The sequence below is a fragment of the Semicossyphus pulcher genome, unplaced genomic scaffold (assembly GCF_022749685.1).
Source record: "Semicossyphus pulcher isolate SPU_LCO1_2020_fin unplaced genomic scaffold, fSemPul1.0.p SCAF_20, whole genome shotgun sequence".
NCBI lineage: Eukaryota > Metazoa > Chordata > Actinopteri > Labriformes > Labridae > Semicossyphus > Semicossyphus pulcher.
This window is the reverse complement of record NW_027211694.1, coordinates 21,860,416-21,879,345: the sequence shown is the minus strand read 5'-3', so window position 1 is coordinate 21,879,345 and position 18,930 is coordinate 21,860,416. Positions and strand designations below refer to the sequence as shown.

The 18,930-nt window shown below is 45.1% G+C and overlaps 1 protein-coding gene across 2 annotated transcripts in view; it reads right to left on the bottom strand.

Moving 5' to 3' along the window:
- Positions 1-18,930, bottom strand: part of chst11 (carbohydrate (chondroitin 4) sulfotransferase 11) — a 104,181-nt gene that overhangs the window by 26,585 nt on the left and 58,666 nt on the right. For both annotated transcript variants that reach the window (XM_069670756.1, XM_069670757.1), the window contains exon 2: positions 3,036-3,121. In XM_069670756.1, the coding sequence (XP_069526857.1) occupies positions 3,036-3,121 (86 nt within the window). The remainder of the gene's footprint in view (positions 1-3,035; positions 3,122-18,930) is intronic.

The following is an 18,930-nucleotide window of genomic DNA, read 5'->3' as shown; positions in this document are numbered from 1 at the left end:
GACGCTGGAGTGAAATACGACCGTTTCTCTGCGGGTTGACGGCTCAGAGCGGGACGGCTCAGAGCGGGACAGAATCTGAAATACGACAAGAATTTACCGGTGGATCGTCTGAAACATCTTCAGGTCTGCAGTCGACATTTCAAACCTGACGATTCTGAACAAGACATGACATCGGAGGCGGCGTCCAAGATTGAGAAAGTGTAGTTTAGCGAGCTCCCTGGCCTTCGCCAGATGACGTGTTTTATGTAGTCTGCATGTTTTCCCTACCATAATGACATTAGCTCCCCGTAATAGCGTGATAGGACAGAGGTTGAAAATCAGCGAACTGGCCCTTTAAGGCTGTTTCTATGTTTGTTTTGTGCTTGAGTTATGATCATCTGACGTTACGGTGGTGCAGCGTCGTTATGTCGAGATAAATAAGTCGAGATCTCGAATAAACAACCAGAAATGACTCAAATATAACGTACGGATGCATGTCCGCTCAGGGCTTCCGTAGTTTTTTGGACACTAATTATATATATATTTTATATTCATCAGATGTTTTGAGCCTCTTTAATGTTTAGTCTTTGATACATAAATACACCTTCTTTGATATATTTTATAACCTTATCTTTTGATCAAACTGTTGCTCACCAGGCAGCTGCTTGCTCCTCCTTTCATATGTTATTGAACACGCTCTTCCCGCTGTGCCTTACACCCTATTTAAAGTTTGTTGGGTTTTACTGCCCCTCAAAACCCTGAAGAAACTCTGTCATGTTGAAACTGTTACAACATTGTACTCATCAAGTGAGGGATGCGGCAACATCACAAAGAGTGATGTAATTGGGAAACTAGCACAAGTAATGAGACGGGAAAAGATACCTGAAACCTCACAAGGAATGCACTGACCTGAATGATACTGGTTCTTTTTTTTATTAGATTCTATTTTTGTCTTTTCTGCATTCTTTTCTGAGTCGTCCAATCATGATTCCCAGTTTGTGCTGCGTACATACCTGATAGTTAGACAGAAACTTGACAACATTGAATTTTATCATTTTATATTTAACAGCTAACATTCAAACTTATGAACACGCAAGTCATCCGAGTCATCAAGCCTCAAGTCCAAGTCACCAAGTCTCGAGTCCACATCTCTGGTTGTTACCACAGAAAATGCAACCTAGCTGGTAGCCTCGGCTAACAAGTGTCCAACTAGTGCGGTCTTACAAATCCACTCCACGTCGGTTGCCGAGTTGGAAAAACACAAACAACTTTATTCCAGGCGTCACAAGTCGGTTAATCTGAATGTTCTTTGCTGGATGTTATTAAACTTAACAGGACACGGTATAAAAAACGTGTGACTCCGCAGCTAGCCTCCACAGTTCAACAGCTTCATAGAAGTACGTGCGCCAGGGTGCGCTCTCTTAAAGGGACAGTACGTATTTACAAAAAAATCAATGAAATAGGCTATTCTACAGCTAAACATGAAATATTAAACTTAAAGTCAAGTACAAAAAAAAACATAGTGATTCATTATTATTATATTACCTCTAATGTTCAACAAACTTTATATACAAATGTACACGTCTACACCAGTATTGACCATATTGTAACAACACAACCCGCTACTTCAGGCAGTTTTAGATCAACATAGTAGTATCTGTGAGGATGAAGGTGTGCTTCTGCTCCAAATAAACTGGTGACTGATTCTCTGACTGCTCTTGTTTGATGCCCACTTAGACCTCTGAAATCAGAGATCAGTTATTGCTTCAATAATCACTTCATAAAGTTTTCACAGCTCTGATTATGAAGTTTGAATAAATCATCATGTGTCATCAGACAGAAAAGCTGCAGGTTCCACACAAAGAGGCTTCAAGGTTTTCTCAGACTGAGTAAGCATCGTCCTTTATCCAACATTTGCTCTTTGTCTTCCAAATTTAATTTCCCTACAATACAGCTTATGAACGCAATACTTTTTGGCAGCCACATCTGCAGCGACGAAGCTGCCAAAAAGCTTCTTTTTAGCTTGAAAATTAACGGCTGCCTGCAGGACTGGAACTCATCCTAAAACGTATCATATGCTTTGGAAAGTGGTCAGCAGCGATGAACATTAAACACTAGAGATATGCAGCTAATGGGCTTAAATGTGCACAACCATTCATGCAACTTTTAAAGGCGACAAAGAACTTTAAGTAAATCATTTGGTACAAAAGGATGGGACACTTTATCCCCATACTTAGCGAAGTTGTATCGGCGTCCTTTCCCTTTAAAATCTCAGCTTGTGCAGATTTATTGATTATCCTGCACCTTCGTCACGTCTCCATCCCATTCTCCGCCGTGCACCGCCCCCGCTGTAAACTGCCTTATAAAGCAGCAAGCCATTAAAACCGCAGCCCATAATATGCTTTAATTTCATGCCGGCCATCATGCAGTTATGGCAGGTGTCATGTTCTCGTCTTATGAGGCCTTTTATATCTAAATCGTGAGAATGAAACAGACTTCACGGGCTGGAAGCGACACTGACAGAGTAATAACAGTGCTGCTACTCACAGAGACAAGTGAGGAATAAAACCTGCACATGCTGAACACTGTTTTATTCTCTCCTCTCTGTCCTTGAGCGAGGTGAGACTTTGACGAAACCTCTGCCCTTTTTTAGTCCCTGGTTGTCCATTCTCATTCCTGAAACGCTGAAGACGGCTCTGTCGCCTCCGGACTGTAAAGCTTCCTGACTACTAGAAGGAAGATAGACGGATATTATGCTAATCCTGTCCCCTCAAGTTGTCATCGGGCAGACTTCCTGTCACTTCAGGGTTGACATTCAGGCTTTGACGCACGTGTCAAAGTCAGAAGAGACGCAGAAACAATCCACGTTTGGGAGCAGGGAGGCTAAGAAAGCTAATGCATAACTAAAGCCAGCTGGAGTCAGCGTCTCCGAGGATCTGCTGGATCAGACCTCTGACAGCCGGGTGAGGAGGGGAGTAATAGATAAAAGTAGCATCATAAGAGGGTCAGGAGCGATGGACAGAGAGATACATACAGAGGGAGCAGTTATATCCTACCTGTGTGGGGTTGTAGAGCTCCTGCAGGGCATTGCGGGATCCTTTCCTGCAGCAGCCGTCCACCATGAAGGGGTTCCTCCGCATGACTGCAAAACACAGAGAGGAGAAAACCAATAAGAACTGAGGCTCTTTCAGACCGGCCAACCCAGACGAAACAAGGTGGAAAAACCACCGGAGAGCGATCGGTCGAGACCTTTGTGACTCTCACATCTCAGGAACATATCACACATATCTTGCCGTGTTCAGTCTTTAGAAAAACCTTAATGCAGTTTTCTTTTAGTGGAATTCAGCTTGTTGTTGCTGAATGTGTGGCCTATTTTAGTCTGGTATCTTCGTTCCAACATGAGACCTTCATCTCCTTTTTCATGTTTCCATGCGGCATAAACACGTTTTAAGCCAGAGCACATGCAAAGCGACTGTGACCACGGGATCACTGGTCTTTTTCCACGTTGGTTACCAGGTGGCATGAACGCAAAATGAACACATTTAGCTGTGATTCGATGGCAGTAAATACGTGACAAGGAAGCAGACAACAAATTGATGTGTGTTCTGATCTGCCCTCTGTGGTGCATGCTCAGGAGGTCAGCAGGAAGGCTTTCTGAACGCAGCATCAAGCAAGTATCGCACAAGGTTACGTTAACAGAGCGACACCTGCGAGTGAGGTCAGGCAGGCGTCTCGAGCTGCACTGATTTCACACTTGATGCGTCATTCTCCACAATCACCTGACAAACACGTCCTCCCAATGTGGCGTCTATTTAAGCTGCAAGGTTTCCGATCTCTCCCTCTGCTCTGTCACGCGCTCATACTTTCAGCCCCACCACCACCCCAGCATCCACCTGCAGGCTCGGGCTAGGGGGGTTCAAGATATCATCTCATCACTCCTCAAATTTCTGCATGTAAAATAAATCTGCGAGGAGGGATGAGGTCGGAGCTGAGATACATGCCGGGCCTGTGAAAAGTACTGGGAATGATGCATCAAGACACATAGCCGTCTGCAATATACTGGGACATAAAAAAATCCCATGTGGACCAAAAGCGTTTCCCCCATTGACCACCTTCATAAAAGATCTTTCAGACCTCATCATCCTGACAGGCTGTTTTTAGCACTTCTGCTACTTCCACATAAAATATCCTCATTCAGGTCTTTTATTTGCACAAAAGGACGCCTGGTTAAGAAACCAAAATATGTTTTTCAGAGCTGCATGATGCAAAGAAATCAAGTTCCTGTCCCCGCTCATGCAGCAGCTCGGCTTCGCTTGATGGCTTGTGACCGTCCACCTTCCTCTTGATCACATTCAGGAGGTTTTCAATGAGGTTCACATCTGGATTGGGCCGGCCACGACATGTAGAGAGAGACGCTGATTTAAGGAACATTAGGAGTGCTCTCTTAGTCTTGCTCTAATGGACCAGGATTGTTTAGGACATGAATAATACGGTGATAGACGACAGAAGTACCAAAAGAGTTTGGCTTCTTTCACTATTGTTGGAGAGCAAAGTTGATGAACGACTCTCCTTCTCTGGCCTGTGTTCCTGAAAGGGTGAAATCTAACCGCTCTTTGTTTGGCTGTGGACCCCGGGGACCCGTCCTCGAGGACACCACTTTAGGAACCATCGCTGTAAACGACTAACTGCTGCGAGAAGGAGGCAGAGAGTTACAGGGATAAATAATGAGAGCAGTGACTGGAAGCCAAGGGCGAAGCCACAGTTCAGCGTCTGTTTGGCTCCATCTCAGCTCTTTACACAACTCGATACAGAGCGGGAGCTGCTGGCAGCGGCTCAGTGGGAGCAGCGACGCTCCGCCCCCGCCAGCACACTCTCTCCAATTACTGTGGATGGAAAAGCGCTGAAGGACGGCGCGGGATCGACAGGAAGGAAAATGAAGCACTAACGAGAGAGCCAAGGATTTAATGGCAGTTTATTCCACACGTCATCCGCCTCATGTTCATGGATGTACATGTGTTTCTGCCATCAGGAGACGTGATGATGAGAATAACAAATGATGCACATACACTCGGGATACGTACAGCGCGTCTTTATCAGTAGAAATTATGCCTTTTATACTCGTTCATACTCTGTTGTACCTGTTTCAAATTACACTCAGAGAACTCGATTAATGGATGAACAGAAAATAAATAACTTGCAGCTAATTTTAAATGAAGAAATGTTCTGGAAGATTCTCTAACAATCTTTACTATCTTTGGTTATCACCTGGGATTCTTGGACTTCTGCAAACCTCCGCAGGTCCATGGCTTCCTTTACACAGTCTGATATCATGAGCTCACTGTTTTCTCTGTGACTTTGAATTTGACTTGTAAGAGTGTACATTAACAATTCTTTTAAGCCTAATTGCAGAATTTTCCCATCATGCTTCAGTGTTTCACCCCCTGAAATGTATTCCTTGCAGCCTGCAGAGAGCTTTGAACCAGCGTTCAGACGTTCACGATGGGTAATGAAACAATGATGCTCTACTTTACATGCCTGTGATTTTGTAATAATTTGCTATAGAACGACATCATTTTACTGATAATATAATCGAGAGCAGACGTCCTCTCTTATAAAAGATCTCTGTCACTAACTCTGCAGGAGGTCGTGTCTTCTGTTGGTCTGCAGGATAACTGAAACATCACGTCGCTCTGGTTTGAGTGAAACTGTTCTCTCTGTTAATTCTGTGATATAAACCTCTTTAAATCAGAATTGTGAGACATTTAATTTAATTTTAATTATGTGAAATTTGCCAGTAATGAGCACTGAACCAGCCATTTCCCCTTTAGACTCCATAAAGCATTAGTCACCTCACAGATCCATTCAGGAAGTCCTTTGATGGCGTGAACTCATTATACCACCTGTTTCTTCTTCAGAAGAAAAGACAAACTTTCAATGAGCTCTCTGGTGCGCCCTCTAGAGGTATCCTACAGTAACACGCGTAGTGCAAAAACAAGTATGTAAACAATTACGTTCATGACGCAGATCTGTTAGTGGAGCAGGCTCCCGAGGGGTCAGGGGTCACCTGAGGGGTCAGGGTGTCCCCGATGTTGGCCGACAAAATGTCACCAAACGACCACAAAGAGAAACGAGCCCGACAAGACGCACGCCTGTTTTATCCTGTGTGCTGATTATCTCATAATTTTTCCATGACAAAAGGTCCTGAGCTAATTATGCATATTTGGTGGTCACAGCTCTGCATACATGTTTGCCTCTGTTTACAGTGTGCAGTGGAAGCCTGCAAATTTGCACATCTGCTGAGTAAATCTGATAATGTCAGATTCCACATTTGCTCATCTTCACACCTGCTCGTGCGCTGAACTGCAAATTTACAAATCTGTTGACTACAAACATGTAAATCTGTCTCTGCTCTCCTGCCAGCGCACACTCAGTATCAGCGTAATTATCATATCGTCTGCGGCTGTCAGTATTTCCAGCTTTTATATCCTGTTATTTTAGCTGCAGCAGAAGCCAAATTTCCTCTAAAAAAATCAATAAGGGTTGGTGTGCTCTCACCCGCTTCTCGCGTGTCAGAGGAACATCAAAGCCAAGATCTGGTTTCTCATTTCACGGCAGGCTGTTGGTTTTTTAAAATGCTGGTTAAAAATGGAAGAATGCACCACAGAAATACCCACAATCCTCGCCTGTGAGCCGTAATCCCTCTATTGGGCCAGACCAGATCCATTGACGGAGCCCCTGGGAGCGAGCTGAGCGCTTGTTAGTGTAACGAGCCCCAACAGACAGGTGTGACCTTCAAACGGCGAGAGGATGGGGAGAGGCGAGGGATGCCTTTACACACTCTAAACGCACACACGCACACACCTGTATATGCACGGTTAATCATGCACATACACAAAAACAAAGCGCGTGATTGATAACCTTGTTGCTGAAGCCGCCTCTTTAATAATGCAGCTCAACCCTCGGACGTGTAAACAGGCAATTACTGCTTTCTCAGAGCTTTCAGTGCAATAATGCAATCATGGAATATTTGCTTTTTAAGCTCGCTCGCACAGAAAAGCACAAACGCACACACCTCAGCCCCCGGCAGCAGGCTGAATCAGCAGAGCGGTGGTGATCACTGATTGCTGTGGACACAGGCTGGAGGTAGAGCTGGAGGTAATGAGGATTCAGCCACGGTGTGGGTGTATGTGAGGGAGTGTGTGTGTCACTGATGGGTCACAGAGCGGTGGGGATATTTATCTGTTAGCACCAGCGAGCCGGCTGCTAACGACAGCAGGAGACAGAATGAATCAGGCTGAAGGAGCTGGTCGGTGCCCGGTGCGAACACCAGCAGATTCAACACTTCCTGTAATCTGCGCTCCTCAATAAGAGAGCGTGCAGCGATTCTGAGTGTGCTGAAAAAGGATGCTGCGCTGCAGACTAAACCTGGTTGTAGGCGGATGTAAATGAAGTTTGTGCAGAAACTGTAAAATGCATGAAAATGATTCAACTTTACGCAGATTTGCTGCAGCTGCTGCTGAAAATAGGGTGGTCAAAATAAAACTGAAATACGGATTATAATCACAAAGTCGCACATCTTTTCACCCACAAATCACCACAAACTGTTTTTGTTTTGTGCTGAATCAGCAGCATAAACTTAAGCTCTGGAAACAAAACAAAGTAATTAACAAAGTAAGCTCTTGTGGCCTGCAGGAACGAAACAGGCTGTAATGACTGCAACATAATCCTTTGGGGCAAACCAGCAATCAAAATGTGTCCTGTAAAATTCTTGTTTTTGCTCTGCCAGGCTCAGATTGTTACTCTAAGTGTGACAACATCACAGAACGGATCCCTACAGAGATAGACCTTTTTGTTACAGAGCTAGAAAGCTAGAAACGTCTTTAAAGCCACCAAACAGTAATTTAACCTTACAGAACACAGAAGTTGCTGGTTCTGACTCGCATTGATCTATCAATTGTTTTGCAAGCTCAAGTTTGTGATAGTTAGAAACGTTTATCGCAGCAGCAGAACACAGCTTGTGTTTGCCCTCGCGGCTCCGACCTCATCACTCCTCGCAGATTTATTCTACATGCAGAAATTTGAGGAGCGATGAGATAACACCTTAAACCTCCTACAGTAGCCGCAGCCTGCAGGTGGATGCTGGGGTGGCGGTGGGGCTGAAAGCATGAGTGCAGTACTGCTGCAGGGCAGCGGTGGCAACGACAGAGCAGAGGGAGAGAGAGCGGAGATCTTGCAGTTTAAATAGACGCAACATTAAGAGGAAGTGTTTGTCAGGTGATTTGATGATGCAGGTCAAGTATAAAATCAGTGCAGCTCGAGCGGCCTGCCTGAACGAGCTCGCAGGCGTCGCTCCATATTGATAGAGCACACAACAAACAAACAGATCCTTCCTCTTTAAGAGAGTCTTCTCTTAATCGGGATGTTTCTTCCCTGTCGGCTTGATTACTTGTTTTATGCTCATCTTTTTACCCTGTAGCACTTTGAGATTTGCTTCAAATGTAAAGTGCGTTATAAATAAAAATATTATTATAAAGGCAGCATACACAAGCAGCTCCTGTGTTACACAGGGTAAAATGACCATGTTTGTCAGTGGAGTCTGGTGTCTTTGGAGAGAGTGATGTGATGGGTCTCTGTAGGGATCCTTTACATATTACTGTCAGACAGTTTAATTTCGTTTAATTGAGAATGAAACAAAAGTCAGAATTCCTGCAGCCTGCTCGCTTGTGCCGCTTGTGGCTATTCACAGACAATGGAGCATTACAGAACACCTTTAAAAAAGCTCAGCCTTTAAAGTCGTGTGTATTGTATTACAAAAAAGCTCTCTCAGTTGAGACTCTCTCTGTCTCAATTACCTGCCTGTGTAGTTTCAAATTAAACCATGTTGACTGTTTCAATTGGAGGCGACTGTTCTCTGCATCCGTCCCGCTGTTTTCAACCAATTTCAAAGTGAAACCAATTTTTTGAGTGGGTATATGCTGATGAGAAAAGAGAAAAGCACATATTCCATAAATGCCTCTGTCCTCACAAGGTTCACAACGTCCCACACACACACACACACACACACACACACACACACACACACACAGACGCTGAAATACAACTCATTTAAATCCGTCCACACAGGCCTTATCTCTGAGCTCTGATGCCTCCAGGTATGAACACAAACACACAGACACGGGCTGAACTGTTTAATCTGTCAGTAATCCTGTCTGTGGTCTGCCTGCTGCCTTCCACTGACTGTTCATCCCACACGCACACACACACACACACACACGCACACACTGGCACCTGTACGACGTAGCTAAAACCGAGCGTACCGAGCCCGCTGTGACTCGCCCACCAAATCACGGGCACATAAGGTCACCCGCAGTCCTCCAAACGCCAACACCTGGCTCACCGGTCGGTGGGAACTGAGCCGTAACCATGGTAACCACTCCCCTTCCTTCACCATCCTCTCACCCGAGGCCCGGCTGGCTGGATTCCTCAGTTCCGGATTCAGGTAAGGTCATGGGAAAGCAGAACCTTTTCATTTCCTCGGTGCTGACAGGTATCGACTGTGCACTATACTGCAGGGCACACACACACACACACACACGCTCATATTACAGTAAATATGAGGTCAAAGCTGTGGATCCGTAGACGGCCAACTGTCAGAGATGTTCATTTTAGACGATGCAGCCGGCAGAGTGCGTTCAGTAATGTAAGAACGGTGAAACTCGAGCAACTGAATCCAAAATCTGAGCAAAGCGAGGAAACAATGAAACGGCTGCAAAACGTTCAGTTTTAAACGTGTCAACAGCTTCTGAGATTATGGAAGTTTTAAAAAAGGTTCAGGGACAGGATCACACCTGTCTCTCTCACAATTCGACACCTGTGCATACCCACGTAAGCGTGCCGAACGCCTTTGCTTCCATTTGTCAATCGGCCACACAGCCCTTTGTCCTTCTCTCAAAACAGGAAGTACAGGCTTAGCCAAACCTGAGTCTCGTGAGTCTCGACCGTAGACTGTATGTAAAGATGGACGACGCGTCTCCACCATCTCATTGTACTTATTTGAAGCCAAAATACCCCCGAGACGGAAGCTGCCATCTTGCACTGGTGACGTCGTTTGGAGCCAGAGACTGCACTCAACTTACTGAACTGTCTGAAGCACCATATCAGCCTTTCTCCTGCACGTCTCCTCCCTGCCTCTCAGGTAAGACCCCTGAACTGGGCCTTTCTTTTTGCAGGTAAAAGCAGCTCCACTGAATTTTCACGTTTCACTGACACCATGAATCACTTCTAAAATGTTATTATGACTGTAAAAACTTTCCCTCTCTCTGCCTCCTCTCCTCCTCTTGCTCTGACGCTCTAAACGCTGCCCCTGCCAGCCCAAACAGCAGTCAGACTCCAGCACGTACCCTAAACTTAAGACATGCTCTGTGTGCTGCACAAACACACACACACATTCAGCTTTCATCAGACTTAGCAGGGACTCTGTCACGCTGTCAGCCCTGAGCCTCTCCTCCTCCTCCCCCCTGTCACCATCACGCCGCTGCTGAAAATGCTCCGAAACGCTCTGATTTCAAGTTTATTCTTCCCTTTAAAAGCAGGTGGAGAGGAGCTGGGAGGCTTCCAGCTCGGCACAACAATCAGGCCTCTCTGTCATCCTCCGAGAACCTGAGGGGAAACGTAAAGAGCGTCATAGTAAAAGCCCCGGCTCCTCTAAATGAAGCCGTATTGTGCCCGAGAAGGTCAGAAATTTCACAATCAACTTAAAACATCCAACAAAATGTCTTTGCTGGCTTTGAAAGCAGAGGACAGAACGGTGCGAGCAGCAGCCAGAGCGGCCTCTGCCAAGTGAGGGAAAGAAATCATGAACAATGACAAACATCAGAGAGCTCTTTCAGCTCATCATCCCTCTGCTCGTCACTGGCTGCTTGTGTCCTTTCCTTTCAGTGAAGCAGGATGTGACTGTCATGTTACCTGCATCTATCACAGCTTATCATCTGCCCTCGTAAAGCTCTAAGTGGGTTTATGAACATCCATCACGCGGACATTAACTCCAAATGAAGGCAAATGACGCTCTGTGTCTGCTGGATGTGTAACTCAAAGCCCACACAGCAGAAAAGCGCCCGACGTCATGGGCGTTTTTTCTGATTGTCCAATCGGATGAAAGGAGAGGCGGGCCTTCTGTCAGTTTGCAATATAACGGTTAGGTTAATGACAGCTAGTGATTTGGTGGTTGCCTTAACAACAGCGAGCTGCTCTTTTTTTAGGCTTCAACAGAAAAGGCAGTGCGGTGCGCCTCTCTGCCGCTCTGCCTGATCATGAACATGTTGAACCTGTCCGGACGAGACCGCTACACACACAGCGCCTCTCTTTTCCTGCAGAAGGGAGGAACGAGAGCAGCGCAAAGGGTAACCTCTATGCCCCGCTCTCGTTGGACGAGTACACTTCTCATCATCTTCGAGCATTATTAATATTTCACTCAACATGCTGCAACCAGATCCCAACAGCTGTGGGGTGCTACGTCCTGTGTTTTTCAGGAGGCTAAGCTCCAAACAGCAACGCTCAAACTCTCCTTAAACTACGTCTACTGTTAGTTATATAAACTAAAACGTTAGCTGAATGTCCACGAGGCAAACTTTCAATGTACAGAACCAGAGCTGTGCACACAGGAAGGGCATCAAGGCCGTTCATCATGAAATCAATGTTTTGTGTGTTTGATTGAAATCACTCCAACTTTAAATCTAAAATGTGACTTCTAACAGTTTCCACAAACACAGGCTCTGACCTCATTTCAAACACATAAGCAGTGAGAAAAATAAAAGGTTAATACAAAGTAAATAAAACATCCTACAGTGCTGTAAATATCATTTAAATAAAGCTCATAATGACTGTTCTTTGTTCACTCGTCGAGCCTTAATGCAGTTACTTAACGCGCTCCTCGCTCTGCAGTCAGTAAATATAACACTGCGTAATATTATTTCTCAGCATCTGATGACTCTCAAGGCGCTCTGTAATCAGCAGGCCCGCTCCTGCACATGCTCAGTGCGGGCCTGCAATCACGCACAACATCTGCCGTCATCTCTCAGCAAAGGATTATGGGCCACTGGAGGAGGATTAATTTGTCGCTAATCTCAACTTCTCAGTGGGAGAGAGCGCGGGGATCCACTTCAGCCGCCCGCACATCAGCCAGCACACACACACATGCGCACACACACACGCAGGGCTGATTGGGTCTACACTTTGACTTACAGTACACCACTTCTTCACGTGTGTGTGTCGCCTTGTTATCGTCCCACACAAAGCTGGAGTGCTGCAGCCTAATTGTGATTTAAAAGAACAATGCGAGCCGAGCAGAGAAGCAGAGACACAGGTGATTAGCACAACTTTGGGAAGTCATTTTGTGCGTGTGTATAAAACCAATCATGTCTGCAGTGATGATTGGCTGCGTGTGTCTCTTCCTGGTTGGAGTGCTCAGTCTAATCCCCTTAATGATGATTACTAACATGACGATAATACACAAGCAATTAGAGCTCTGACAGTCTGAGACGCACCTCGGGCTCAGTCAGGAGCGGAGGCGAGATCAGATACGAGTCTGAACTGATTTTCAACTCCACTCCGCTTTATCATCCTTCTGTATCGTTATGATCCGACAAGAAGGCGAGAAGTGTCAATCAAAACAACCACAGTTTGACAAGATGATAAAATTCACACTGAGCCTTAAATCCTACGAGACTTTAAATCTTTAGAAGCTTCATCGCTAACAAAAGAATATTCTCGAAGGTGTTAAGCAGCTGGTTTGTGTCACAAAACTAAAAATAAGAAGATCCAGGTCCCCTTCATGCGTCAGTTTAACCTGCATCGCTCCACAGTCAAGTAAGCAATAATAAACATGCTACAACCCATTAGCTATTAGCTTAGTTAGCTTAACAAAAACGCAATATTTGCTTTGATTTTCAAAATAAAGCTTGCTGACAAACATTTAATCCATCCATCCATTATCTATACGGCTTATCCTGTTCAGGATCGCGGGGGGGCTGGAGCCTATCCCAGCTGTCATTGGGTGAGAGGCGGGGTGACACCTGGACAGGTCACCTGTCACTCACAGGGACAGACAACCTTTCACCTTTACTGTTGCAGAAGGGAGACCGCTGTGTTTTTACCGTGCACATGACAATAAACTTCTTGAATCTTCAGCCAGAGTACCCGGAGGGAACCCACACATGCACGGGGAGAACATGCAAACTCCACACAGGAAGGCCCGCTACATCCGAGCCAGAACCTTCTAGCTGTCAGCGCTAACCACTGCAGCCCCGTGCAGGCCCAAACATTTCATATTTAATGATTTTTGGACATGCAACAATTATAAACACCTGAGTGGACAGGTTTAGGCACCAAAACGACCTACTTATGTTTAAGCTACTAACACAGCAGATCTGATGTAACTACTGCATGCATGTTATGTAACTAAAGAAGGGGAAGCCAAGGCGAGTCTGCAGAAGAAAAAGGATTCAAAGACCTGCCTTCATTAACGACTAAAATTTCGTTGTTGGTCATACTGACTCATAAATTCAGAATAAGTTAGGATAATATTTGCAGCAGTTTTTTTGCATACTTCAGCTGAGCCATCAAGAATCCATCTATATTTAAAAGCACGTTATGGTCTGCACTGGTCACAGTGGTATCCTAACAATGCCGCAGCTCTTCACAGCTCATTGTAGATGTTTTAATAATATTTTTCTATCTTATTTATTTTCTGCACTAAACCTCAAAGACAAACCTGATTCTTCATGTGATTATATTCTTATCAATAAACTCAGATGGTTTGAATTTGATTGATTACATTTCTACCATCTTCTGACAGCTTTGACTGTAGCTCTGTATTGTCTCGCTGCGTCGGCCATGTTTGGGTTCTTCTGTTACCTGCTGCGTTCATGACTTTGTAAACAGTTGTTTTTAAAGGTGCTATATAAATAAAGTAATTCTTATTACTATATTAATATAATTAGTTTATATTTATGTGGTAGTCTGTTCCTCTTCTTCTGAACAGTAACTATTTGACACGGTGCGCTCTGCCTGTGAGGGTTACTGATCATTAAGATTGGCGGAGTGATATTTGTTCACAGTGCTGAGTGTTCAGTTTTCCTACGGTGTGGTCGGTCATTAAAGGCATACCGTGAATCCCAGCAGAAGTTTCCCCGTGCTCTTGCTGTGCCCACATCCCAAAGGTATCTTTAATTTAATTTATCAAGTTTATAGTTAACGCTGAGCAACCCGGTGTGATATTAAACCTGAGCAGCGCTACACGAACGTATCACAGAACAATGTAACTGTCCTGCATATGTGATGAATCACTTTAAAGCTGTAATAGTTATTCTAACACTTCACTGTAGGTGAGAGTGAGATGCCTGAAAAAAATCAATAAAGAATTATTTATTCAACTTGTCTGTTGGCTCTATGATGTGATATCAGTCTGTCTTCCTCCTGTGCTTCAAAAGCTTTTATCAATAAGTATCTCTGGAAATGTTCCATCACACACCGACTGCATCCTCTGAAAATACGACTCCGTCCACTTGAGTTTCCAAGCTGTAAGTGCGGAGACTTACCTTAAATCTAGGATGATTCTGCTTACCTTCATAGTTTTTACAGAAGAGACTGAAAGCTGCTTTTAACCAAATCAGCAGAAAGAGTCAGTTTCCTCTGCGAGCCGTCCTCCCACGCTTTACGATCAGTGAGTCACCTTCAGACAAGTTTAATAATCTAAAGCAAACGGAGCCGACAAGATCTTTACAGAGAAAAACAAGATTTGACTTCCTTAAACTGACACGTGTGCAGTGTTTGCACGTTTTGACTCTGCACCTGACGGCATGCATCCCTGCCATCCCCTGCCTGTGTGCACACGTTGTACTCCTGCATTCTGAATGTGAGCTCCTGTTGTCATGCATGTTACATGTGCAGCAGCATGCTTTTCTCCCGTGCATACATGCATTAACATTCATTTTCACATTGCACAATGGTAGCTGTGAATGTGTTCCTGCACCACTGTGAACAAGATGAGTTCCAGCTTATTTGCTATTCACTGGAATGAACGCTCAAAGCTACGGTACCGTGCAGGATGGAGATACTTTTGTGTGCAGCCTTATGGATATGAGATAGATCCATACACTGTTCAGATACAGCTCCCAATGAAGAGCTTCTTAGTCCAAGAGTTTGTGGGATATTATAAGAGGAGAAGCACAGAGAGAATATGTAATCAGTCGAGACAAAGATAGCACCTGACAGCTTCTAAAACGTCTACATCATGACACACGAACAGCGAGCTCCTCAGGCCTCCTTTAACACATCGGAGGCGTCACCGAGCACACGGAGCAGGCAGCAGGAGGTCAGCGGGAGGGAGGTGAAGAAGAGGAGGACAGCAGGAGCTCCCATCCTGTCACCGAGCAGGCAGTGAGAGTTTCACCCGGACGGCCTCTGCATCGCTCTGCAACAAGCTTTCATTCATTTAACATGAGGGCTTCCATTACTGATGCATTACTCGTGTGCAGACGCACTGCGGGAACACGCACTGGATGTATGCTACAGAAACCTGAGCCCAAACCGGCAGACGTTCACAGGGTTTATATACAGTATCACTGTCAGTCCTCCACTTCCTCAAGCCTCCGCGGACCAGAATGCATTGCAGCCACCGGAGTCATACATGGGTGATGAGGTAATTTAAACACCCTGCAAAACACGTTTAATGAATGCAGTCGAATCTTTGGGATATAAATGTTGTTTCTGAGGAATAAATAATACATCTGCTGCTTCAAGGCTTCTTCCATTAATGAGCTCAATAATTAATGCTGGAGGAGAGGAAATATAGTAATCACTTGGTATTTAATAATGTTATTATGCTGTGAGATTATGGATGCATGTATGCAGCCTCAGAGGCACAAACCTGCAGTAAACTCGCCCTTTAACGCACCTAAATCTTATCGTCGTGAGCGAACGTAATGATTGAATGCAACAGAAATTAGCATCTTTATCAGCTTTTATCTTCAGGATTCGGCAGCTGGACGTTCAGAGGACACTTTGTAAAGGACACAGCAGCGTATCCAAACCTATTGTACAAAATTGGGAAAGTTTTAAAGAGTCAGTTTACCCAAATTACAAATCACAGCTCTGCATCGTCTCCTGGATTCGAGCAAAGAACCGAGCGATGATTTAACGTGTGCAGGTCTGAGATACTAATCCAAAGGCTGGCAGCAGTTTTCATAAGAACTTATTCTCTGATAAAAAGTCGTATAAATGAAGACTCGAGGCGTGTAGGAGAACATGGTGTTACATTTTGTATGTTTGTCACTGAGATGAGCATCACAAACTGAATTCCACTGGAGGCAGAGACAGAAACCTCAGAGCAGGATTTCCCAAAACCTGCAGAAAAGTCACAGCAGCATGGCGTTTAAGCTGCTGATTCTTATTCTGAAGTACTGAGGCTTTGTCACAGTTTAAGTTTCAGAGAAGGAAGGGGTTTCAGAGGAAGAACACAGACGCTAAAGTTTATCTAAGGTTACCTAGTGCACTTGTCGGGCATGTCCAGCGATTAGCGATAAACGACTTCCATCCCAGACTTCCTCCTCCGTGCGCTGCATTGTTTACAGTCCAGTCAGCAGCTCGAGCAGCGACCGTGTGTTCAGATCAGAGTGAAGTGAAATTCTCCCTCCAGATGTGTCTGCTAAATAAACGCTGTCATCTCTCGGTTCGTCCCATCCCCCGGAGGAGCGCCCGTTCATCTGTCTGTGCTGAGTCTCAGTTTCACTGTAAACAGTAAGTTACACAGAGGCTGCACTCTGGCTTACTTCAGCGGTATCTTGTGACTTTAATTACCTTTAATTTATTCATAGATTAATGAGAAGCTAAATCGTTGTCAGATGACGCTTACGTTCCGCCTGCTTTTGCTCTCCACACGGACTGTTTCTCCTGCATACACCGCAGCCTGCTGAAGTGATCAATACAACTCGGACTACAAACGTACTACAAATGGAAACCATTACATTTCCTGTACTAAAAATCCACTACATTTTTATGCAGAATCTGTAAATAAAGTTGACCTAAAAACAGACGTTACCAAGCTTAAGAAACAAAGAAGGAAAAAGCTAAAGAGTATAGACCGGACAGCATGTAGGAAGAAAGTAAAATGACGCTTAAGGGTACCTTAAACAGAAGAAAACCGATGATAAAACCATGTGTTAGAATTTAAGGAAACCGTGGCTAGTGGGTACCGTACAACAGACCGTCCATGTGCTGGAAAGTCAAACGCAAACAGCTTAAGGGTACCTTTAAACAGACCGTACCACATGCAAACAAAGCATGAAGGGCACATTGAAAGACATTTTACTTCCCCCATTCTCCTCGAACCTAATGGCCACACAGAAATCAAACCGGATATTCTGTTGTGTGGGGGGAAACCCGAGGACAGCCAAGCACGCACTCTGTGGATCGTCATGTGGAACCAAACGATAGCCAATCAGGAAGCGAGCTGACGGAAGCAGGAAGCACAACAACCACAGCCATGGCGACGAAAGCATACAGCCCACGCTCACGCCGTCTCCACCACGTCATCCACCGTTTGTTCTTTTTTCTTCCTGAATTTTCAGTAACAAGTCCAAAAACTATCATCGCCAGTTCTTCCTGCCCGTCGTCCGCCATGTTTGTTTACTCTAAAGTCTCGTTTGACCGCCAGAGATTTAGTGAGATTTCCAGCTGTGAGAGTTGTGACTCTGGTTGTGTGTGGTGTGCTAAATCTTTTCAGCATGTACCACGGTTTGAGAATAAATACAAATTGTGCATTATTGTGTATCCTGACATCAGAGACTGCGAAAACCCCAAAGAGCAGATAGAAGTAAACTCTTTGTTGATCCAACCCTTTAAACCACGTCTGCTCTCATCCATGACATCACTTCCACATCTGCTCCATCCCGATATCCCAGGACCCCTGAGTCATAGTTGCTCTGTCTCTGCCTGAGTCAACATTCCCTTCACTAAAAAGGAAAGGAATTCGTACCCGGTTGTCTCCTGATGGGAACCGAAACCACAGATGTTCACTGAAATCTTAATGGCTCCAACTATGACACCAGCAGCACACGTGTTGGGCCCTAAAGCAACATCCAGGCCTCCACGCCTGGAAAAGCTGTCAGACAAACAATCGGACACTAAGTAAGTTTTAGTTTGAGTCAGACATTTACAGGCAGTCTGCAGACTGTAATTATTTAAATGGGAAAGCTTTTGAACAAGAATTAGACGCTCCTTTGACGTAAAAAGTCTCCTTTTAAATCCCCAAAATGGAAATTTGCTGAGTTCGGGACATTTATTGGTTTGGGAAACTCCATGATGCATTACCGCCTCTTTACAAGGGGTGTTTCCCTAAACTTTGATTCAATAAGCAAGTTAGAAAATAAAATATGCAAACAGAATAAAGTTTTATGAAGAACCTCCATCATAGCAAGCTCTCAATTGAATAATGGTTTCAGTAGGCGGAGGGAGAGACGCAGGCAAAGAGGACTTAATGGAGTTCAAGGCTTTGAAGGATGGCAGGAAGTCAACAAGTGATGCCTGTTTATAGTCCGCCCCTCCCCCGGGACACACACTTACACACACACACTCTCACACACACACATATATACAATCCGACTGAGTGGAAATGGACCAGCGGTCAAATGCGGTCAACCGTGCGCCAATTCAGTCTGAAGGTGGCCAAGCGTGGAAGAGACCGAGTCACATGAGCCGGGGCCGACTGGGGCACCGGAGCAGACGCCGCAAAAAACCACGAGACCGCGGAACGCAAGCGCTGCAGGGGGGGAGTCATGAGGGTGAGGAGGGGAGAGACTTCTGCCTGGATACAGACGGGCAGACCGGAGAGGTGAACTCGGTGAACCTCCTCTCACACGCCCTGTGGGAGTCTCACACACTCCAAAACACACCCTT